This window comes from Chelonia mydas, chromosome 1, assembly GCF_015237465.2.
Source record: "Chelonia mydas isolate rCheMyd1 chromosome 1, rCheMyd1.pri.v2, whole genome shotgun sequence".
Lineage (NCBI taxonomy): Eukaryota > Metazoa > Chordata > Testudines > Cheloniidae > Chelonia > Chelonia mydas.
This window is the reverse complement of record NC_057849.1, coordinates 298,211,119-298,234,904: the sequence shown is the minus strand read 5'-3', so window position 1 is coordinate 298,234,904 and position 23,786 is coordinate 298,211,119. Positions and strand designations below refer to the sequence as shown.

General features: G+C 49.4%; 1 protein-coding gene across 9 annotated transcripts in view; it reads right to left on the bottom strand.

Moving 5' to 3' along the window:
• Positions 1–23,786, bottom strand: part of ZNF277 (zinc finger protein 277) — a 93,058-nt gene that overhangs the window by 11,885 nt on the left and 57,387 nt on the right. For 8 of the 9 annotated variants that reach the window (XM_043549585.1, XM_043549580.1, XM_037888668.2 and 5 more), the window contains 3 exons: positions 11,186–11,277; positions 9,402–9,512; positions 4,798–4,930 (listed from right to left, as the gene is read on the bottom strand). The exons of the other annotated variant lie outside the window; for it this stretch is intronic. In XM_043549585.1, the coding sequence (XP_043405520.1) occupies positions 4,798–4,930; positions 9,402–9,512; positions 11,186–11,277 (336 nt within the window). The remainder of the gene's footprint in view (positions 1–4,797; positions 4,931–9,401; positions 9,513–11,185; positions 11,278–23,786) is intronic. 9 annotated transcript variants of the gene reach the window in all.

Sequence of the window (23,786 nt, the reverse complement as noted above, 5' to 3'; positions counted from 1 at the left end):
GCAGGAATGGGGCTGAAGTTTGTGAAACAATTCAATAAAAGCTCTCAATACATGTGAACAAAAAGACCTATTTAAAACACCCCCACAAAAACAAAAAAAATCTCCAGCCCTGGCCTGACTATAACCATAAAGACCATTTAACACAGTGCTCTGTGAAGGTTCATATGTAAAGCAAAATTATAAAAAGAGCAGGGACACAGATAAAGTCTGCTTTAAAAAGGAATACTTTTAATTACAAAAACATATAAATAGGCTTCCATGTAAATAGGTTAAGATCCAGCTACCATTTCAAGAGGTTTATTGTATGTATTTAAAAAGGGCTGGAGATTATAATGGTGCTTACTACTAAAGACCCATTTTTACAACACTAAGCTTCACAGAACTGACATTTGGAAAGATATTTGCTGTTTCATTCTGAAAACTCTCTAGTTTGTCTATTAAACAGAACAAAAAAAACCCACCCCAAAAACCTAAAGTCACATTTAATCAGAAGCCACAAATCTTTATATCAAGCAATGCTCTGTAATGAATGACTGACATGTAATAGCCACATTCTGCTAGCTATATTGAAAGCTGTGAATCTCCTGGACATTTCAAGTACAGCAAAGGGAAAGAGCTTTCACAGGGGATGAGAAACCAGAAAAGCTTAATATGGCTTGCCTTAAACAGTTAAACATGCAAACAACGCAAAAAGTTGAGGAACAGCAATGTATGTCATGTCATGTCATTATGGAAAACAGGCCCTGGGCAGCTTCAGTTCTGGTGCTGAACCTGGATTCAACTCAAAAACAGCTTCATCACATTACCATTATCACCATGGTCCAAATGTGCACAGTAGGAACTAACATTATGTCTTTGTGAGTACAGGGTAATCCATTGAAACCCCATTGAACGTATTGCAGTCTGCATTTCTCTTGAATCTCATTGCCTGCTCTGTGTAAAAATAGATAAAAAGGCACCAGAGAACACTAAGAGTGCAAGCACCCTTCAGAGTGTAGGAAACGTTCTTACACTTCAGACTGATGCTAAAGGAAACCTTTATACCATCCCACACTAGTCTGTCATTTGTCATTATGTCAGTAAACGGATTTACAAATGTTTCACAGGGTTTTTTTTCTTTTTTTTAAACCGTATCTGTACTTTTTTGTATCCTTTCACCTAGAAAGCCAGGTGACCCGGGGTGTGTCTACACAATCCACAGCAGCGAGCCTCCCAGCCCAAGCTGACAGACTTAGGCTAGTGGGCCTTGCGCTAGCGCTCTAAAAACAGCTGCGTAGATAGCACTTTGAAGTTACAGCTCGGGCTGGCACTGAGGCTCTGAAGCCAAGAGGGAGGGGGTGGGTTTTGGAGTCCAAGGTCCAGCCTGAGTCGCAACTTCAAAGCACTGTCAACACAGCTATTTTTAGAGAGCTAGCACAAGCACTGCTATCCCAAATCTGTCAGCCTGGGTTAAGAGGCTTGCTGGGGCATCTTTGGACCTTTGGGTTCAAGCTACAAGGGCTCAAGCATCCAGGATTCTGAAGGAGAGAGATTTTAGAACCTTGTAATAAAACCGAAGGCAGTTTTTCTGTACACAATAATGGCACAATTACAAGGTCAGATATTCGAGACCTTGAATCAAGTGCTGTGTAGGAGTCAAAAGATATTGACTTTGCATGTCATTGGGCCTGGGCTGATTATGACATCTTGCACTTCACACTAATGTACTTTTAAGAAGGAAAGAAGGAAACCACGGTGTGGTTGATTTTTGTTTTTAAATAAATATATATATATATATATATATATATATATATATATATATATATATATATATATATATATATATATATTTAATAAATATTAAATATATATAAAGAATGGTAGATATTTGGCAGCAGCTCAAAGATTTGAAAGGTTTAAGTATTGGGTAGGGGTAGGCTAGTGGGTAGAGTGTAGTCAAAGATAAATGCTAAATAAAACAACATGATGTTAAAGTGTGGTATAGAGGTTTTCTTGGCATGGGTATGGGATGGCTGCATTTACTAATGAGAGGCAAAGTCAGGGCAGAGTTATGGTCATTCAAAACAAGTGTCAATAAAACCTTGTTAACACACCATCACAAATATTGTCATGTTACTGAAAAGCTACTTAAAATATTTGAGATTTAGCGTTTTTACAGGACTACTTTTAGTATCCCTCACCCTTAAAGGACTTGCTTCTTAGGCAATGTCTTCAATGCAGCATTAGCCTGGGTGATCGGCACCAGGGTAAGCCTAGCCTGGGTATGAGCAGGCACACCAAACTACTGTGTCCTCATTAGTGCTGTATTTACCCACATGTGTTGCTAAGACTTCTGGAGACACATCCATGGTTCTTTGTGCAGCAGAAAACTGTGACACTCCATTAGTCTTTCCCAGAAAATTGTGGGAGAACTCATCTATCTTTCTGGGCACATGGGGGAACTATGGGAAGGCACTGGAGGACTATTAGTACTCCAATTATTTACCTGGCATCTTCACTGCAAAGTGGCACCCATGCTCAAACCCATATCTCCAGCTGGCCCAGCTAAAAAATCACCAAACTCAGATTAGAAGTTTTTGTGTGTGCATGGGAAGAAGGTAGGGAGAACACCCAAGTAAGAACCCCAGCTAACTGCAGTAAAGACATACTCTTATATTTACATGACTGTGAGTAAGCCATGAAACCTCTAAAATTACCTAACGTAGTGCCTTTAAAAAAACCACAATATCATATTTAGGTCTGATATCTCAGGATCTTGCAGAGCTGGCAGCAAACACTGGGCCTGTTGGGAGCCTGGGAACCCCTTCTTTTCAACTAATATAAAGCTCTCGTTTCTCTAGCCCTGCAGATCAGACTTTAGAGTAGAGGTGGGGAACCTTTTTTCTGACCAGGGGCCACTGACTCACAGAAAAAGTCAGTCGTGGGCCACACACAGCCCCACGGGGCTGTGGGGGGGGAATGGAAGAGGACACGGTGTCTCAGGGCTTCCCCTAGGGTCCAGGGTGGGGCCAGAAATGAGGAGTTCGGGATCTGGGAGGGGGCTCCAGGCTGGGGCAGGAGGTTGGCGTGCAGGAGGGGATGAGGGCTCCGGCTGGGAGTGCAGGCTCTGGGGTCGGGCTGGGGATGAGGGGCTTCGGGTGCAGAAGGGGGCTCTCGGCTGGGGCCAAGGGTTTGGAGTGCGGAAGCGGGTTCACGGCTGGGGCAGGGGGTTAGGGTGCAGGAGGAGGTTTGAGGTCTGGGATCCGGGAGGGAGTTTGGATGCAGGAGGGGGCTCAGGGTTGGGGCGGGGGGGGGGTTAGGATGCAGGATCTGGGAGGGAGTTAGGGTGGGGCAGGGGATGTGGTGCAGGGTCTGGGAGGTAGTTAGGGTGTGGGAGGGGGTTCCAACTTGGGGCAGCGAGTTTGGGGTGTGGGCTCCGGCCAGGTGGTGCTTACCTTGAGCTGGCTCCAGGTTGGAGGCCCAGCGGGACTAAGGCAGGCTCCCTGTCTCCATGCTGCTCCCAGAAGCAGACGCCATGTCCGGCCCCTAGGCAGATGGGCCAGGGGGCTCTGCGCGGTGTGCACTGCCCACACCTGCAACTCCCATAAACTGCAGTTCCTGGCCAATGGGAGCTGCGGAGCCAGCACTGGGGGCGGGCAGGGGCAGCACAGTCGCTTCTGGGACTGGCAACCCCAGCTTCCCTCCACAGCGGGGCGAGCTGGCACTCATGGCTCCAGCGCCAGGGGGCAGGGGTGGCTCGGGGCTTTCAGTTTGCGGCGTGGACAGTTGCTGTGGGCCGGATTAAATGAAGCAGCGGGCCGCATCTGGCTTGCAGGCCATAGGTTCCCCGCCCCTGCTTAGAGCAGTGCCATTTTTACATCCAGAAGAGGCATCACTGCACCTGGACTGAATCTTCCCTGTCCTAGTCCTCAGGCCTCTGTGGTCTTTAGCAGTGGAAGGGGACAAGGGAATGAATTTCACACTGGGGAGGAGAAGGAAATAAATCAACTTGCCAGAGAATTAGAAACAATGATGGCTGTCTGATTACTAGCATAAAATCTGGGGAAAGAGGGGGAAAGGAGGAGGATTAAGGGGCAGAGAGTAGGTGAGGTAGTCTAAAAGATGCATGAAAAAATAGTTTATCACATGGATATCAACACAAGTGTAATACTGACATAAAACACTTTATCCACAACTGAACTGCAGCAACTTCTGGGGTAGAACGTGGCAGATTTTGGAACAGCTACTCCACACAAAAGTTAAGGATGGAGCGAAAAACTGCTGTTTATACACAGAAGGAGATTTAGACCAAATGTAAATACCTAGGTGGAATTTGTTAATACCTATCACAGACTACACATCACCTTGGGAAAAAAATCCAGCCTTATTTTCTATTCCACTTGAAAGCCACTGATTAGCTTCCTTGCATATACTGTGTAGCCTAAAGAATATTTTCAGCTTAAACCTACTAGAAAACAAACTCCAATCCAACAACATTCTAATTCGCTCTCCCTTTATTTCATTACTGTATTTAATTTTCCCTCCTGCTTATTAAAGCTGAGATTGAATGCTAATGACTTTAATCATAAAGTGTCTTCAAACTGAGTATTCCTGAGTGTCTTAGAATTCTAAAACATTTATTATTCTGTCGTTCAATAATGATCCAAAATATCATTTGATAATTAAGCATATTTCTTAAGTGTCCTTCACTTGAATTTTGACCTTTATGCTAACTGCTTGTTCAGAATTATTCAGTCTTAACAAGATATTTTCTGCAGTTCCACAGTCAATTTACTAATTATATAAAAAACCTCTTACCAAGTAATTAATGATATAAAATCTGTCATATTCTGTATTTTTGGCATTGATTCTGCGATGCTGCTTTTTTCTCATGTGATCTTTAAGTGTATTTTTGTCTCTGAAGGTTTTCTCACAGTATAAACACTGCAAACTAAGATAAAAAGGTAAACAGATTAAAAGACAATTTAACATAGACCGAGGTTCTCAAACTTCATTGCACCGCAACCCCCTTTTGACAACAAAAATTACTACATGATCCCACAAGGGGGGACCAAAGTCTGAGCCTGCCCGAGCTCCATCGCCCCAGGTTGGGGCGGGGGGGAAAGGGAGGGAGAGGACGCCAAAGCCCAAGGGCTTCAGCCCCAGGTTGGGAGCCTATAAACTGAGCCCTGCCACCGAAGGCTGCAGCATTCAGGCTTTGGCCCTGGGCGATGGGGCTCAGGCTCAGGCTTCATCCCCGCGGAGGCTGGGCTCGGGCTTCAGCTTCGGCCCTGGGTCCCAGCAAGTCTAACGCCAGCCTGGTGACCCCATTAAAATGGGGTCACAACCCACAGTTTGAGAACCGCTGAGATAGAATATTGCAAAAGTATGTACTGAGAGCCTGAATGATAGCCATACAGTGGAAAGATTTTGCATTAAAACAAAACAATTTAATAATATTTAATTAAACTGAAGAGATATATGGTAGGATTAATCCTAAGAATGTGAGAGCAAGCTAAATGAAAGAGATATTCAAGAATTTATCTTGAGGTATCTTAAAGTGGTGCAGGACAGAGTCAGACCATGGCATAGTCAACCAAACACACCCAGATGACAAGTTAAGAAACTATTAAAATACATACAAAAAAATAAAAGGATGTTATTTATTTATTTTTATTTATCAAAAATTTCCTCTTTGTGAAAAAAATAAGTTAATTTTTTGGGAAAAGGCCAGGTCTGACTGAAGAACCACTTTATCATTGTGGAATATGCAGTCTGTTCCTCAATAGATAATACCCCAAGCTCTGACACCCTTCAAGTGATGGCAATGTCTACCAGGAAGGTCATTTTGATGGAGAAGAAATATCTGGATATCTTCCTGAGGTGCTCAAAGGGACATCGGGACAGGACTTTAAAAACCAAACTGAGGTCCCATGGCAGCCCTTGATGAATCGTAGGAGGATAAAGATGCAGTTGTGAGAAACTGCTTGAAACCCCAGTATAAAGAGATCCTCTTCCTGCCTGTGGAGGAAAGTATGCTAGGCAACGCAGGCACTTCACCTTTTATGGTTGAAACAATGAAGCCCTTAGTCAGGCCCATCAGTAAGAATTCCAAGATCGCAAAGGAGAGAAGCTATGTTTCCTGCACCACAGCTTGAACTTCCACCAAGTTCAGGAATGGGAAGAATTTGTGGAAGATTTTCTAGATGCCAGCAAAGTGGAGGTTACACCTTCTGAGAGTCCTTCCTCTCATGTGATATTATCACTCAAAACCAGGCAGTTTGTTTTAGGTGTTCTGGCTCTGGGTGACAAATTGGTCCCTTAGAGAAAAGGTCCTGCCCCTTGATGACTTCTCCCAACTTCCCTTTTTGAGGTTTCTTTAGCCCTCTTCTGCCTCAGGTGCTTCTGGGAAGAGGGAAGGGAGCAGGGGATGAGCTACCTGGCCTGTGTGGCAGCTGGGCTCGCGTACTCCACTGCCAGCTGGGAGGGCTGGACAATGGGGTCGGAGTGATCCATGTTGAGGAGATCAGAGAACTTGGCCCTCTCAGCCAGTATAGAGCCATCCATACTACCAGTGCCCTCTCCCTCCTGGATAGTTCTGGTTAGCAGGGGAAAAGGAGGCCACCTCTAGGAGACAGCATCTGTGCCTACTGCCCTTGGATCCCTCTTGGGAGGAAAAAAAAGAGGAGATCTTGCAGTTCATCTGTATTGCGCATAGGTCTACTGGGTCAGCACAGTAGGTCTATTGGGCCTCCCCGGAGAAGAACTGCTATGCCAGATTTGAGTCCATTATTGTAAATCCCAGAATCCACATTTAACTGAGGCTGGTAGTGACAGAAAGTGTTCGGGAGGGATCAGGCTCTAGTGGGAGGGAATACCCTAGGACTGAGAGCTGTAAGAAAACCTTGTGATGGAGTAGCTGGAAACACATTGACTGGGTCATTGCTTACATGAGCTGATAGCAGGCTGCTATCATGGGGAGAAGGGAGGAAGAAGAGTCTGTGCTGCCTACCCCTTGAGGACTTCTCCCAAGTGCCCTTTTGAAGCCTCTCTAGCCCTTTTTAGCCTCAGATGATTCTGGGAATAGAGACGGGACCAGGGGATGAGCTGCCTGGCCTGTGTTGCAGCTGGGCTCGTGTACTCCACTGCCTGAGTTGGGGGCAATTATATGTCCCAATTTTTTTAAAAAATGTTTTTGTTCTGAAGCAGAAGTCTGGTAAAACTTCCCACACCTATGGATGCAGAACAAAAAACTGGCGGGCTCTTCACTGTGGCTGGCTATGTAATTACATGAAGGCTGAGAGGCCACTGGTTAATGGATCTCGAGACCTTGTAGACCAAAACTGTCACTGGTTTAGTAGGCAAAAGTAAGGGAGCTACTGGGACCACGCTGTATTTGCTAATGGAGTAACCCTGAATGTTGAAACATGGCTCATCTCAATGAGTGTTGTCAAAATGTTGTCAAAAGTTCCTTATTTCAAAGGGGTCTGACAGGCTTATGGCGTGGATGAACATTAGATGTATTCAAATTTATTCCAATATATTAATTTAGCTGCCACTAACGAGGTTCTCCTATGGATCTTATCACTTGTAAAATTTATGCTACAACAAATTTTTCTAGCACTATAATATTTACATAGATTTATCTGTGCTTTCCATTGGTAGAATATTAACTAATATGGGATACTGAGTAGTCTCTCTCTCACTCTCTCTGGGTTGGTCACACACAAAAGAGCACTCTGACTCTGAAATGATGTCAACTCCTACTTACGTGGAGAACAAGCAGCCAAGGCTGGCTTTTGGACTCAGATCTCTCACTTTGCAACACACAGAATTACCACTTAGTTGGCAGCACAAGGTTTTCTGATTCAGAATCTTTTAAAAAGCACATGATTAAGTCATTTTCAATCAGTGAATCATCAATTACTTCCTAAAACTGTTCCGGTTTCAAATCAAATTTCTTTAAGTAGCCATGGATACAGCAGTTTTTCCACTGAGCAACTGGCTCAGCTGTCTGCTCTCTCACCCTTGCGTGCCACGGGAAACCAACAATTTCCATGTGTACACATGCCTGGTAAGAACAGAGAGATGTTGCTTGCAATGAGGCTCACTTTCGATGTGTGTAGCAACAAATCCCTTACTAGCCATGGTTGTCATCTACTTTCTCAATACTTATCTGAAAGGAGAGCTAGGGTTTACAGACACCACAGTGATCACGCCTACATAGCTTTCTGGTTTGTATCACCACAGATACTGGGAGTATTACAGAGAGACAAGGATCCTAGAGGAGCTAGGAGGGAGTATGAAAAATGCATAGGAGCATGCAGAAGGCCGGGGCCTGCACCACTGGTATACAAAGAGAGAGGTAACAGGAGGTAGAGGAGTGCTGCCTTGGGTGATGTAGGAGCTGTTTAGCCAAAAGAAGTTTAAAATAAGAAGTATGAAAACCTGCCTAGAAGTATGAAGATTTCAAAGAAGTATGAAAATCTAGCAGAGAAAGGTATAACATGATCCAACGGCTGGAAGCTGAAGCTAGACATATTCAGACTAGAAACATGGCGTAAATTTTTAACAGTGAGGGTAATTAACCATTGGAACAATTTATCAAGTGTTGTGGTGGATTCTCCATCACTGACATCTTTTAAATCAAGATTGGATGTTTTTCTAAAAGCTCTGCTCTCGGAATTATTATGGGGAAGTTCTATCACCTGTGTTATACTGGAGGTCAGACCAGACATGGGGTTCTCCAACTTCATTGCACCACAATCCCCTTCTGACAACAAAGTTACTACACGACCCTGGGGAGTGGGGGCACAGCCCGAGACCTGCTGCCCCAGATGTGGGGAAAAGAGGCCGGAGCCTGAGCCCCACCACCCTGGGTAGTGGGAGAGGGGCTGGCGCCTAAGCCCCGCCGCCCTGGGTGGGAATGGAGCTTGGGCTTCAGCCCCAGATCCCAGCAAGTCTAATGCTGGCCCTGGTGACCCCATTAAAATTGAGTCGCAACCCACTTTGGGGTCCCAACCCACAGTTTGAGAACCACTGGACTAGATGATCACAATGGTCTCCTCTGGCCTTGGGATCTGTGAATGCATGTAGGCTCTGATACTGTAGCCCTTACTGCACACAAATCTCACTGCAGTCAATGGGAGCTCTGTGTGCATAAGGGTTGAAAGATCACACCTTTAATCATTTAATTATTATCTAATAATTTAATGTAAATCAATGTACATAATACAAGAAATTATGAAGTAGCCAGAATGAAATGTGAAAAGAAAACAGTAAATTTTCTAAGATTACACCTGAGAGAGCAACATCCTAATTTTTAAAGTCCTCCTGAATGCTCACTTACATTTTAGCCCAAATTGCTTTCAAGACTAACAGTAAAATGACTTAAGGCTATTTTTTCCAAAAAGATTACATACTTGTCAAGTTTCTTCTGTAATGCAGCCAAAAATTCATTACAATTTACAATGTTATCGGGCAGCCCAACATTAAAAGCATGATCTCTTGCCATGTGATTGAAAAGAACAGACCTACAAAAGATATTAAAGAACATTGGATATATTTGTGTAAGCATGTGAGAATCACTGAGTTAGTGCTTTACCACACACTAATTGCATTAAAATGTAGACAAGCCAGCATCAAATAAGCAGCAATAATAACGTTTCTGTTGCTGGTAGGGATGGAATTAGTTTGACTTACTGAAGTAGAAAATTTTAATTTCAGCCCTACTGCATGTTTCAGTAACACTTCAATTACTTAGTCCACATGCATGAAATCTGAGCCACTAACTGAAAACAACAACACAATTTTATTTTTGACCCACATTATTATTACGGTTCATCTACTAATTTGTACAGGTGTTTTGAGAAACGTGATAAGAGGTCATTTCTCAGCTTGCTCTCTGCTGGTTATCTAACAAAAAAATCTAAAAAATACTACTGTATATACTTCTCAAGTTTCTTCTGTAATGCACCCAAAAATTCATCGTGATGTAATGGGGCCTTGGTGTAAATCAGAATCAGGCACTACGTCTTTGGAATGGAAGAAATTAATCAAGATGCTCCCTATTAGAAAACTTCCTTGAAGGGTCAGCTGTATTTATTTTTTAATCACCATCTTTTCAAAATATTTAGGGAGGATTTCCATTTAATTTTTAAATTTCATGCAGAGGACTTGTTAAAGTCCTTCCACCTCTCATTATCAGTTCCACATTTTACATACATTTATTCATATGACGATTCATATTTCCTTCTTTTATATATTCCCATAGAGCTAGACCAGGGGTAGGCAAACTACAGCCCATGGGCCAGATCCGGCCCGCGAGCCGATTTAAGCCGGCCCCTGAGCCACACCAAGTGGCTCGGCCCTGCTCCGGCCGGGGCACTGGATTGGGGGCCGAGCCACGTGGTACGGCCCCGCTCCAGCTGGGGTGCTAGGTCCAGGGCTGCACTACGCGGCTTAGCCCTGCTCTGGTGCTCCGGCTGGAGCGCTGGGTCGGGGGCCGCACCCCTGAGCCTCTCCCCACGCTCCAACCCCCTGCCCCAGCCCTGATCCCCCTCCCGCTCTCTAAACCCCTCGATCCCAGCCCAGAGCACCCTTCTGCACCCCAAACCTCTCATCCCCAGCCCCACCCCAGAGCCCGCACCCCCAGCCAGAACCCAAACCCTTTCCCGCACCTGTGCCCCAGCCCTGATCCCCCTTCTGCCCTCCGAACCCCTTGGTCCCAGCCCAGAGCACCCTCCTACACCCCAAACTCCTCATCCCAGCCCCACCCGAGAGCCCACACCCCCTCCTGCACCCCAACCTTGTGAGCATTCATGGCCCTCCATACGATTTCTATTCCCTGATGTGGCCCTGGGGCCAAAAAGTTTGTCCACCCCTGGACAAACTGACTTTCAACTTCCATCTGAGGATTATTAGATGAAGATCCCTTCTAATGCTGATCTTTAGCTTGGTCAAATCTGGTGTAAGATGGTTTCACAGGCTCCCAATCTCTGGGCTAAACAACACTTCCAGCTCTTAACAGTACAGGATACAGAAGTCTGGTTCCAAGAATCACATCAGAATCTTTCCTCAGTTCCAGAGCCCTACTGTTATCCACAAGCCAGCTCAATGGCATATTTTACAATCAGTGAACAAAAGACAGGATCAATCAACAGTTAATTAAGAGGAAAACAATAGTAAATATGCTCAAACTACAAACCTGTTTCCTGTGAATTCTTTATCGCAGAACATACATATGCTATGAAAGCTTGTATCATCTCTTTCACGCTGTTGTTGCTCCAGAATTTCTCTCTGGGAAAATAGAAAAAGTATTTGAACACTAAACCTTAAAAAAAAAAAAAAAAAAAAAAAAGGAAGTCTAGCTAAGATCATTCCATCAAGATATTTTATATTTTGGACGACTGTATATCATATCATATCTTAATAATTAATCGTTAATGCACAATAATGAGAATATGCAGCTGAATCTTGAAAGTTAGAAAGATTTCAACAGCATACATAATGGGAGTGTACAATCCAGAGAAGCTCTGAAACTCAAATAATGCAGTACAGATTAGATGGAAAGAAATACCATTGACAATGAGATTTTTTTCCTCAGCTGGTTAAATGATCTATCAAGCAACATATTAACTGGATTTACCTCAAGGCCCAAATTTAGGGCATGGCTACACTTGCAGATGTAGAGCGCTTTGAGTTAAACCAGCCTTCGTAGAGCGCAGTAGGGAAAGTGATGCACACTGTCCACACTGACAGCTTCAAGCGGACTGGCGTGGCCACATTTGCGGCACTTGCAGCGGCATTAGGAGCGGTGCATTATGGGCAGCTATCCCAGCAAGCAAGCAATTGCAACGTGCTTTTCAAATGGGGGTGGGGTGGGGTGGAGTGTGACAGGGAGTGTGTTGTGTGTATGTGGGGGGAGAGAGAGTGGGTTTTTGGGGGGCTGAGAGCATTTTCAGCATGCTGTCTTGTAAGTTCAGACAGCAGCAGACCTCCCTCGCCCCCCTCTCTCACACACACAGCATTCCAACCAATGGTTGCTTTGTCTCGGAGGAGATAAGCAGCCGGCTGTCAGAAATGGAGCTTTCACAGGGCATTTCCGCGTTCCTACAGCCGATTCCAAACAATGACAAGAGTGGCCACTTGACTTAAGGGGATTATGGGATGTTTCCGGAGGCTGATCAGAGCGCAGTAAAGCAACACCTCATTCACACTGGTGCCGCGGTGCTCCAGTGAGCGCACAGCAAACGTTATTCCACTCGTCGAGGTGGAGTACCAGCAGCGCTGTAGCCGCGAGTCAGAGCGCTCTACGTGCCTTGCCAGTGTGGACGGGTAGTGAGCTAGTGCACCCGGGGCTCCTTTATTGTGCTGTAACTCACAAGTGTAGCCAAGCCCTGAGACCCGGTGTAAATAAGTGCAATGGAGTTGTACATGCTTAATTTAAATTTGATCCTCAATATCTTAACATAAGCACAGACAAGGTAAGGACATTTTTAATAGAAACAGATATCATAAAAGTAGTCCGAGTTCTTACTAGTAGTTATGGGGTTAAAGAAACACATTGGAAAAGTGAAGCTTGACTATCCTTGCCATTAGCCTCATCTGATTTAGAGTGACAGGCTGGAAATTTCAGAACACTGTGCTCACAGAACTTTGCTAGCAGAAAAACAACTACCACCACCACCACCTCATAAGAAATCATACTGTGCCTGAAGATAATTGTTATGTTGTTTCACAGTATCAATACGGTAGTTACACTTGAGGAGGCACCTTCATTCTATGCATTTCAAGACCACAAAGTTTGTCATCCTCTGGAAAACATAACCTTTGGGCTAAAATTTCTCATGCTTTTTCTCAGCCCAAATGATGTATTGGCAAGGTGCTCATTCTCTGTGCAGAGTGGAGCTGCTGCATTCTTTAGAATGCTTCCTCTCTATGGACAGCCAGCTCTGCTCTCTGGAAAGTGCAGGGACTGTGAATTGCCAATGCAAAGTAACTCAGTGTATTCAAACCACTTTCTCAGACATAAGCCAGGGGAAAATATTAAGGTTTTGCCGCATATCCTGGAAGCCAACTAACTCAAACATTATTGGACCAACAGGTGAAACACATTTGAAGTCTAGAGCCTCACTGAAAACACCCTGTCTCCATCTCCTCAGAGACTGGTCAGAACTGTCTTATAGCTAATCTCAACTGTTGGAATGAGGCATGGAGAGAGAGATAGAGAGAAAGAGTATGATTGTTAGGATCCAAAACACATATGGAGCTCAAACATTTTACTGCCAATAAGAAGAAACCCACTCAAGAATTCCAAACTCTTTTTGAGTGCTTGGAATCTGGGACAATAGTGTCTTCTGACTTCCAGCCAACCAATACTCTCAGAGGTTGCAGATAGTACATATCAGCAACCTCGGCTTAAGAGTCTGTCACATCAAAAAGTTTGAAAATGAAAAGCATTCACCACATCACACCATTGGGTGATAATATCTTTCAAAATCAAAACCGTGCTCAATAATGACTCCTTCAAACAGGAAGAGGATGGAGGAGGACAGAGATGACCTGGAGGTCTAAGCATCAGATGTGAAATGCCTTCCACTAGACTCCCTAAAACCACCAATTCACATCCCATCAGCGCTGACTCCTGAGGCAAATAAATGGAGTACAGTACAATATTAACGGTGGGAGTCTTTCAGAGGAGACTATATGAAATGAAAAGGCCTGTCTGCTTTGCATGGACACAAAATGTCCCATAGCACATGTCATAAGAGTGGACACTGATGTCCTTGGCCAACATGTCCTCCTCCACCCAATGTCGTGCCCCATGATGACTGGCTACTAGCACTATAGAACTTTTAAAACACAGCGGTTGGGATCTGTTAGAATGAAAGATGCTATGTGCATTTTAAACATTTTAAATAAATTATTAAATAAAAGATTTGAGTTTAAACAAACAAACAACAGAATGAATTTCCTAGATAGCTTCCTAACTGTACTCTATTACCAGGAAGACACGATTATGCAATATTTGATGTTTAGCTGGATAAATCATGATTCCCACATCACATAAAACTCCTTTTTCTATCTCCTTCAAAAGATAACATACTTATTATTCTGCAGCACAAATCTCATTTTCCCCTAGATAGGCATGTTTGGAAGCTCAAAGGCATTATTTGAAGATGTGAGATATAGCCATTAATACAGCATCACTGTTCTAATATTTTCACTCCATGAAGTTTTTAAAAATCTCATTCAAATCATCCAAACAAAGTATTCACTTTATCATTTTCTTTTATTATTCATTGTTAGTTACTTTTAAGGCTGAGAAGTGCATTTAGTGCTTGTGAAGGTGAGCGATTAATAGCATTGGTTTGAGTCACATATAGTGAGGACAAGGAGTTGTGCAAGATTTCCGTACAACTCTGCCAATGCACCCTGTTTTTACAGTCCTGGGATTCTGCTGAATAGAGAATAGTGATTGTACCAAACTGTGTAGCAGTTCTGTGATCTGCATGAAGAACGACTTTTTTGTTTTGTTTTTAAACTTGTGACAAAAGCCAAGGTTTGAACTCAGGTTATGAGGAAAAACGTTGGTGCAGTAATGCATTTCACCAGCTGCATTAAGTTTTGTGACAGTTCTATCTCTTTAAAATATATTTCTGCAATTAAATATGTGTCTTACAAACAGAAGTAAACAACATATTTTAGAAATGTATAAGAATGTTCCAAGACAATTGCAGTACACTATCATATCAGAGTGATGAAGAATGTTTGGGCAATCAAAGTTACTGGAGGAAAACAGGAGAGAACAGATTACAAAATAAATGGAAGTTATAAAACTATAACAAATAAGAATAAATAAAGCTTTCAAGCACAGACACAAATGGGTAGTCCAAGATGCGAAAACCAGAAATATTATTTTCAGGCAATTAATTTACAATATAAATGCCAAGCCCACATGCCAAATGGAAAAACATATGGATTTTAATGGAGTCCCCCTTCCTCTTCATTGATACGTTCTATTAAAGAGACAATGTCAATCTGCAATCTAGTCAATTTCAAAATATGCGTTAAAAATAACATCCCCAAATCCCCCAGCCATTTTTTATGATTTTTAGACTCCCTCTCTCCGCTGTTGCTGAGGGAAAGACCCCCACAAACAACATGGGAAACTGAGTAAATAATTTACGGGACAAACAGATATACACGCAAGGTGCTATCAAATGCAATGTTAAACTGGACAAAGATTTTTTCTAATCTCTTTGTGACAGCAATCCTATATGTAGTGTGACAGGATCGGGCTAGATGGCTACAGGAGAGTAACAGAAGGCAGATATATTAGCCCCAGGCTAAGTAGGTCCCTTTTCCCTGGGTAAGGTAACAGGGAAGGTTTTTTTTTTTGAAACAGAAAAGAATTTTATTGTGTAACACTTGCAAAGAGTTACCAAAGAAAACAAAACAAACTATGCAACAAAACAATGCAAACAGAAGGTATAACACAGCAGCTTTCAGGAGGGAGAAGTGTTCAGGCTAGCCTGGGCCCAGAGCGGGGGGGCTTCCTCGACACTCGTGGTCTTCCACCCTCCTGAGTTACCTGGTGGCCTAGAGCGGGGGGGCTTCCTCGACACTCGTGGTCTTCCACCCCCTCGAGTTACCTAGTGCCGCACCCAGTGTCACCGATTATCCCTCTCCTGAGAGTGCCCGGCAAGATGGGCACGGCTCGGGGTGGGTGGTTTGGGGGTGGGGGTGGGGGATAGACATACATGTATTATAGGACCCCTCCTAGATGACAGTAATGATGGTATCCACAGCGGCAATGGCTGGGGCTGGCGTCTCTCGCTCTTCCCCTCAATCAAAGGGTCAGACGGAGGGAACCGGATGGGGTCACCGAGCAGAGAACCCCAGACAGCGCCCACCGCTCTTCGAAGGCATGAAGGGAGTCGGTGGACGCCGCCCAGAGGAACTCTGCCCGGATACGTGAATGTACTGAGGATCAGAAAAAGGCCCTACAATCGCAGGTCGCTTCATGGGCCAACCTCCTCTCTCTGGTTTTATAAATGGCTGTTTTAGCCAAGGCTAGGAGGAGGTTAACCAGGAGATCCCGCAATTTTGTGGGGCCACAGATGGGGAGTGTATAGATAAAAAGGTGAGGGGAGAAATGAAGCCAAAAGCGCAATAGAATATTTGTGAGGAGCCGGAAAAGGGGCTGCAATCTGGCACACTCTAAATATACGTGCGCCAGGGTTTCCCTCACATTACAAAAAGGGCAAGTATCCGGGATGGGGGTAAACCGTGTCAGAAACACGCCCGTGCTCACAGCTCCGTGAAGGAGCCACCAGCTGATGTCCCCGACGGGCCTCGGGACCAAGGTGGAATACAGGCTGGCCCACCGAGGTTGCTCACCCTCCAAAGGTGGCAGGAGGTCCCGCCACTTTGTATCGGGGCGGGACACCAGGGACACCAGGGACACCAGGGTGTGGGCGTGAAGGGTGTGAAGCGTGAGTGTGTATAAATATTTCCATGGCGCAATTTGAAAACTGACCGGCTGCAGTTCATGCAGCCGGCTTGCAGTGAAAGGGTGAGGGGTTTGTTGGGATCGGCAGGGTAGGGGCCCAATGGAAAGGTCCGGCGGGCCTGGGGTAGAGGATGGGCAGGGTGCGCCCTCGCGCAAGGCTCGGTTGACATAAGCCCGAGCAGCGGGGGTCAAGGCGGCCATCACCTCCTGAAGTACGCGCCGGGGGCTGGAGAGCCCCATGCGCCGAGCGAGCGTCAGGGGATTCAGCCAGTCTCTCCGGTCATAGTCCAGGAGGTCTCCGACCCTCGTGACTTCCGCCAGGACCAACCTCTGGCGCACCGAGCGGGACTCTGCCACCTGCACACGGAGTTGGGGATTGTGTAGCAGGGGCTCCGTGAGGAGATCTGCTCCCATGGTGGCCGCCACGGACCTGGTCGTTAGAAACAGTTTCCAGGTCCGGAGGAGGTCCTGGTAGAAGACCGGCAGTCCGGAGAGGTCTCGCGGAAAACCTCTCGGACAAAGATAAAAGAGCTGCCGGTCGTATCGGAGCCCTTGGAAGCCGCGCAGGAAGGCGTGCGCCAATATGCTCCACGTCGAACTACCTGCACTATAAAGGAGCCTCTGCAGGGCCTGGAGGCGGAAAACGCGAACCTGAGTGTACAGACACTTCAGGCCCTGCCCTCCTTCCTTCAGGCTGGCCCACTCCAACTCCAACAGGGGCCCAGTGCATTCCTGACCAAAAGAACTCTAGAATCAATCTCCGGAGGTGGGTCAGGAAACCCGGGGCCGGGGCCAGGGTGTTGAGCCGGTACCAGAGCGTGGACAGGACTAGTTGGTTAAGCACCAGTGCTCTCCCTCGGAGGGAGAGACATCGGAGTAGCCTCGTCCATTTCCGGATCCGCTCTATCACCCCGCCCTCTAAATTTTGCCAGTTCTCCGGCGGGGAAGGGTGCGTGGCGGAAAGGTAAACGCCGAGATAGAGCAGAGGACCCGCGCTCCACCAGATGGTCTGAAGCGCGGGTGGGAGGGAGCTTGCCTGCCGCCAGTCCCCCACCGCCAAGCCAGAGCTCTTGACCCAGTTGACTCGGGCGGAGGAGACTGCCGAATAGATGGCCTGGCATGCCTCCACTCACGCCAGGTCGCCCGGGTCCTGGACCACGAGAAGTACGTCATTGGCGTACGCCGACAGGACCAGCCGCAGCTCCGGCTCCCGCAGCACCAACCCCATCAACCTCCTGCGGAGGAGACAGAGGAAAGGCTCGATCGCAAGAGCGTACAGCTGGCCCGAGAGGGGGCACCCCTGTCGCACTCCTCGCCCGAAGCTGACCGGTTCGGTCAGGGTCCAGTTGAGCCTAATCAAACACTCCGCGGAGGCATACAGCACCCGGAGAAAACTCACAAACTGAGGTCCGAATCCAAATGCCTGCAGAGTGCTCAGGAGGTACCCATGGTCTACTCTATAGAACGCCTTCTCCTGATCAAGAGACAGGAGGGCGAACGACAGACCGTCTCTCCGCCCGAGTTCCAAAAGGTCTCGGACTAGAAATAGGTTGTCAAAAATGCAGCGACCTGGGACAGTATAGGTCTGGTCTGGGTGGATCACGTCTGCCATCACGGACCCTAACCGCAGCGAAATTGCTTTTGCTACGATTTTGTAATCCGTGCTAAGGAGTGAGACGGGACGCCAGTTTCGTAAATCGCGGAGGTCCCCCTTCTTCAGCAGCAAGGCGAGCACCGCTCGCCTGCACGACAGAGGGAGGACCCCGCCCTGCAAAGACTCAGCCCAGACAGTGACTAGGTCTGGGCCAAGGATGTCCCAGAACGCGCGGTAAAACTCCACGGTCAGCCCGTCCATGCCCGGTGATTTATTGGTGGGCATGCGGCGGAGGGCTTCCGAGAACTCGGCCAGGGTGAGAGGCAGCTCCAGCCGGTCTCGGTCGCCCACGCTGACCGTGGGGAGTTCCTCCCAGAGCACCCTGCAAGCGCCAGGATCGGTCGGATCCAGGGAGAAAAGGCTTGTGTAGAAGTCGCGGGCCCTCCCACACATCTCCTCCGGATCCGTGAGGGGGGTGCCGTCTTCCGCTAGAAGGCAGGTGACGTGTTTCTTGGCCCCCCTCGTTTTCTCCAGGGCATAGAAGAAGCGGGAGCCACGGTCCATCTCCCGAAGGAGGCGGATGCGGGACCGGACGAAGGCACCTCGGGCCCAGTGGTCCTCGAGGGCCCGAAGCTCCTCCCGCTTCTCCCGGCACGCTCCGCAGAGGGACGGGTCCTCGGGGTTGGCGGCCAGGTGCCTCTCCATCTCTAAGACCTCCCGTTCCAACTGCTCCATCGCCGCATTTCTCCGTCGGCTGGTGCCCCGAGTGTAGTCACGGCAGAAGAGCTTGGTGCGTACCTTCCCTAGATTCCACCATCGCCGCACCGAGGGAAAGGCACGCCACTGCTCTCGCCAGGCCAGCCAGAACTCCTGGAAGGACGTCACGAAGCTCTCGTCCTCCAACAGGCTGTTGTTAAAGTGCCAATAGGCCGGCCCTGGTCTCTCTGCACGGAGGGAGACCGTTATGGTGACTAAATGATGGTTGGAGAATGGGGCCGGCCGAATGGTGGAGGAGTGGGCCTGTGAAAGATGGAAACGGGATAAGTAAATACGGTCCAACCGAGAGTGGTGTGACCGATGGGCCTCCACCCGGACAAAAATGAACATGGAAGTGTCATCTGGGTGATGGTCACGCCAGACGTCCACTAGGGAGTGATATTCGACTATTCCTCGGAGAATGTTCACGGCAGCTGGGCTCGGCTCGGCCCCTGAGCGGTCCTGTTCCTCGAGGGTGGTGTTAAAGTCCCCTCCCAGGACCAGGCACTCGTGCGAACCTAGGGTGCTGAGAAAGTCGGACACCCGCTGATAGAATTGTGGCTGCTTTGGGCTCGTTTGCGGGGCATAGATATTAACAAGACTGACCCCGAGCCCCTCCATACGGACTCGAAGGTCCAGCAGGTGGCCCGGCACGGCCTCAGTGACCCCTAGCACCTCGGGCCGTAGGGTGGGGGAGAACAGGGTCGCCACTCCAGCTTGCCAAGTCGTGAAGTGGCTAAAGTATACCCCGTCTCCCCACTCCAGCCGCCACCTATCCTCGATGGTCGGGTCCGTATGGGTCTCCTGCAGGAAAGCTACAGAGTACCCCCCTTCCCGAAGGTAAGAGCACCTGGGACCTGCAGAGAGCCATCCTACAGCCCCTGGTGTTCAAGGTTGCAATAATGAGAGGCGTCATGCGGAGGGCTGGGGGTTTCTTATTGGTGGGGATGTTCGTGGCCCCCGGCGGGTTGCGCAGCAACCCGTGACCCATCCCGCGGATGAGTAGATCTTTTCGGAAGCCGCGGGCCCGCTCGTAGGCCGCAGCATCGCGTTTTCCTTGCCCCCTGCCCTCCTGTATAAGGGCTCTTGTGGCCTGAAGAATTTGATCAAAGTCCCCCCATAGCTGAAGAGCCAGCTGTACCCTATTGTGGGCGCCACGGGTGTGTTCTAGGAACTTCCGTAGTGCATGCCGCAGCTCATGGGGGGGTGGGGTTACAATTTCCGGGGTATTCCCTGGTGGGTCTCTTAATGCAGCCTCGTGGTCCGCTAAGGCGGGTAGGCAGGGTGCGGACCACCGACGGGGCGTCTGACAGGCTGGGGTTATTAAATCCATTTCGCGCCTTGGGGTGGAAGGGGATGGCGGGGGAAAAATTGCAACTCCTAATGGGTCATGACTAGAAAGTGCAAAAACTGCTCCCTGCGGGGAATCTGCAAAAGGCGGGAAAAAAATAACCCCAGGGGCGGCAATAGCATTGCAGGAGGAGGTAAACTGGGCAGGGACAGGGGTGGGGGCAGGGGCAGAGGTAAGGCTCTGGGGTTCAGGAGGCAAGCAGCTAAAGGAAGGTGCCTCCTGAGCAGAGTCAAGGGTTAAGGGGTAAGGGAGGGGGCTCCCAGTAATGCTAGGCGCTGGCTCCGTGGTGGTCTTGGTGGCCATGGCATCAGGTGATGGACCACCTTCTGCAGGGTGCTCACCCGGGAAGGCAATTAGGGGGAGGGAGCATGGGGAAAGGGGGGCTGGGGTGAGGCCAGCCGGCAGTAGATCATCCTCTCCCTGGGTGACCGGGGTCAAATCTAGGGCCTCAATCTCCTCATACACGGAGGAGAGGCCAACTCCTGCCACCCCGGGGGCCTCTCCTCTAGGGCCCGTCTCAACGGTCGCCTCGGGGTTCGCGGGGGGTTCGGGTGGTATCCGGGCAGAAGGGGCGTCCTCAGGAGTCTCGGAGGGGAGGGTCTCCTGTGGAGAGGGGGTTCTGCCCTCCAATGTCAGTCTGTCTTCCCCTCCCGACACCAGCGGATGGATCTCACTCGTGGACGTAGCGGAAGGCTCAATATCAGTGCCTCCCTTCCTGGTCTTCCGGGGGGCTTCCGCGTCGGAAGGATGCAGCGGAGCTCGAGCCTTCCGCTTGCCTCGCTTCCCCTAGACTAGGGTCCAGCCCTCCATAGCGTCGTCTGGGGGTTGGTTAGCAGGGGTCGTGTCGGGGGGTGGAGGCGATGGTTCAGGGGTTCGGGGGGGTAGCGGTGAGGCAGCATGAGGGGCGGGGGGTTCTCCTTGGGGCAGGCCCTCTCATGTACCCGGTAATATTTTTGCCACACCCTCCACCATAGGCTCTGCTGGATTGGTAATAGCAAGGGTGGGACTCCCTTGCTTGCCTGGGCATTGTAGGGAAGGTGTCTCTTGGGCCCGGACGGGAGCAGCGATGGATCGAGTAGGAGGAGGGTTGGTTTCAGGTGCTGGACGGCCAGGGGCGTCAGCAACGACGGGGCCGATGTCCTGCCGGGTCTCGGGGGTCTCGGGTGCCCCTCCCCCCGGGGCCAAAGGGCAGTCTCTGCGGACATGTCCCGCTGAGCGGCAGAGGTAGCGCCGTGCCTCTCCGGTGGAGTAAAAGACCCGATAGCGGGCTCCCTGGTAGGGGACTAGGAAGGACCCCTCGAGCGCCTCTCCGTCACGCGTCCCCGCCGGCGGTAGAAGCTGCACTTGCCGGAGGAACGAAAGGACGTGACGGAGGGTGGGGTCCTTGCAGCCCAACGGGAGAGGGCTGATGACAGAGACAAGTTTCCCCAGGGTGGAGAGAGCGGGTAACAGGGCAGCATTGGGTAAAAAGGGAGGAACGGAGGTGAGGACGAGGCGAACGCCCAGGTCTTCTAGCGGCTCTAGGGGGACAAACACCCCCCCCACCGCCAGGCCCCTCTCTACTGCCTCCTGGGCGGCAGCCTCCGAAGCTAAGAAAAAAACGACCTTCCCATACATCTTGGAGGCCGCCACAATAGCCGTGGGTCCTACCACCTTCGCCAACGCCTGCACGTATGTCTCCACGTGGGGCGAGGCGGGCACCAGGAGGCAACGGACACCGTGCCTCCTGGTCAAGGTGGGGAAGGGGCCCCGGCCGCTGGTGATGGTAGCGGAGGCAGTGGGTGGGCGAGATGATGAGGCGGCAGGCAGGGGGGAGCCTGCCACCGCCCGGGCATACGTCCTGGGGGCCGGGGGAGGGACATTCGCAGAGCTGGTGGAGGGAAACGCAGGGAGGGGCGCCACGGTCGATGATGAGGCCACAGCTGTGGGGGCAGCCCCTGCCATGGAGGGCCTAGGTGTTTTAGCGGGGCCCTTTCCTTTCTTCCCGCCCTGGCCTTTCCGGCCAGCTGGGGGGGGTTCCTAGAATCTGGGGGGGCAGTGGGCCCAGCAGCGGCAGTAATCGCCCCGGTGCCTCCTGCTGCCGGTGCCCCAGCGGGGGCGGTGGCAAGCATTTTAACAATAGTGGTGTGGGGGGGGGCCTTGGGGGTTGGGCGGGGGGGAGGTGGGGGAGGGACAGCTGATATTGTTAGAGGGGCCTCGCCCCTCTCATTCCCCATCATTGTGAGCAGGGAGAGACGGGGAGACACCGGAAGGAGGAGGGGGGAGGGGGAAGCAGATTAACCGCTCCTCCCTGCTGGGCTGCAGGCGGGGTGGGGGGGAATGCCAAATGGGTTGACTGGGAGGGGGGGAATAACAAAAATCGGGGTCCGGTGATGGGGCAAGCTGTGGGAGAAGCAGTCCGGGGCGGGGGGGGGGGGGTAGACCCACGCACGTTTGTCCAAAGAGTCTCATTTGGTCGGCTGTTATGTCCGGTCCGAAAGGCAAAGTTCAAAGCAAACAGCTGGATCCGAAGGCAGATGGCAGGTTGCCAGCAGGGACGGACGGCGGGGGGGCCGTGACAGTTGTAGTAATGGTGGGGGGGGCACCGATGGATCGGGGGGCAGCTCCGTGCCACACCCCCTCTGCAGCCACAAACGCAATTAAACCACAGTCAAACTCCCCCCCATGAGAGTATAATTCAGAAAATTACTCAGTCTTACGGCCCCCTTCACGATGATTTGTAGTTTCCCTGGGTGATTTCTTCTCCAGCTTGTTGGCTGTGTACCAAGGCTTCCGGCAGGCCGAGATAAGAAAGGAATTCCAAACAGACAGCAAAACGGCTGGGTCTGGGGGCTTCCACTCCCCCCTCCGGATAGCAAAATCGGTAATCTTCCCCCCCCTCCTCCGGGGGTTTCAGCTGAGGCAAATAGCTGCGCCCAAAAGCAGGCGAGGGGGGGAGAGTGGTGCCGGCTGCAAGATGGCAGCCTGTCAGCACTCAGACAAAAGCAAAAAGCGGCAGAAAATCAAACCAAAACAAAAAAAAAAACACAAAAAGCATCCGGCCCGTTCGGGGGTAAACTAAGGCAGGGTCCAAAAGTAAGAAAAATCCAGGCCAGGGGGCTTTAGGAAAGAATAGAAAGCAGATAGCTAAGGAGCGAGCTAGGGACGGTCCGTCCTCCAACAGGGAAGGTTCCAGAACCATCAGGAACCTTCTGGAGACAATTAAGACAGGCTGATTAGAACACCTGCAGACAATCAAGAAGCTGCTAGAATCAATTAAGGCAGGCTAATTAGGGCACCTGGGTTTTAAACAGGAGTTCACTTCAGTTTGTGGTGTGCGTGTGAGGAGCTGGGAGCAAGAGGCACTAGGAGCTGAGAGTGAGAATGCGGACTGTTGGAGGACTGAGGTGTACAAGCATTATCAGACATCAGGAGAAAGGTCCTATGGTGAGGATAAAAAAGGTGTTGGGAGGAGGCCATGCGGAAGTAGCCCAGGGAGTTGTAGCTGTCGCACAGCTGTTCCAGGAGGCACTCTAAACAGCTGCATTCCACAGGGCCCTCGGCCGGAACCCGGACTAGAGGGCGGGCCCTGGTTCCCCCCAAATCCTCCC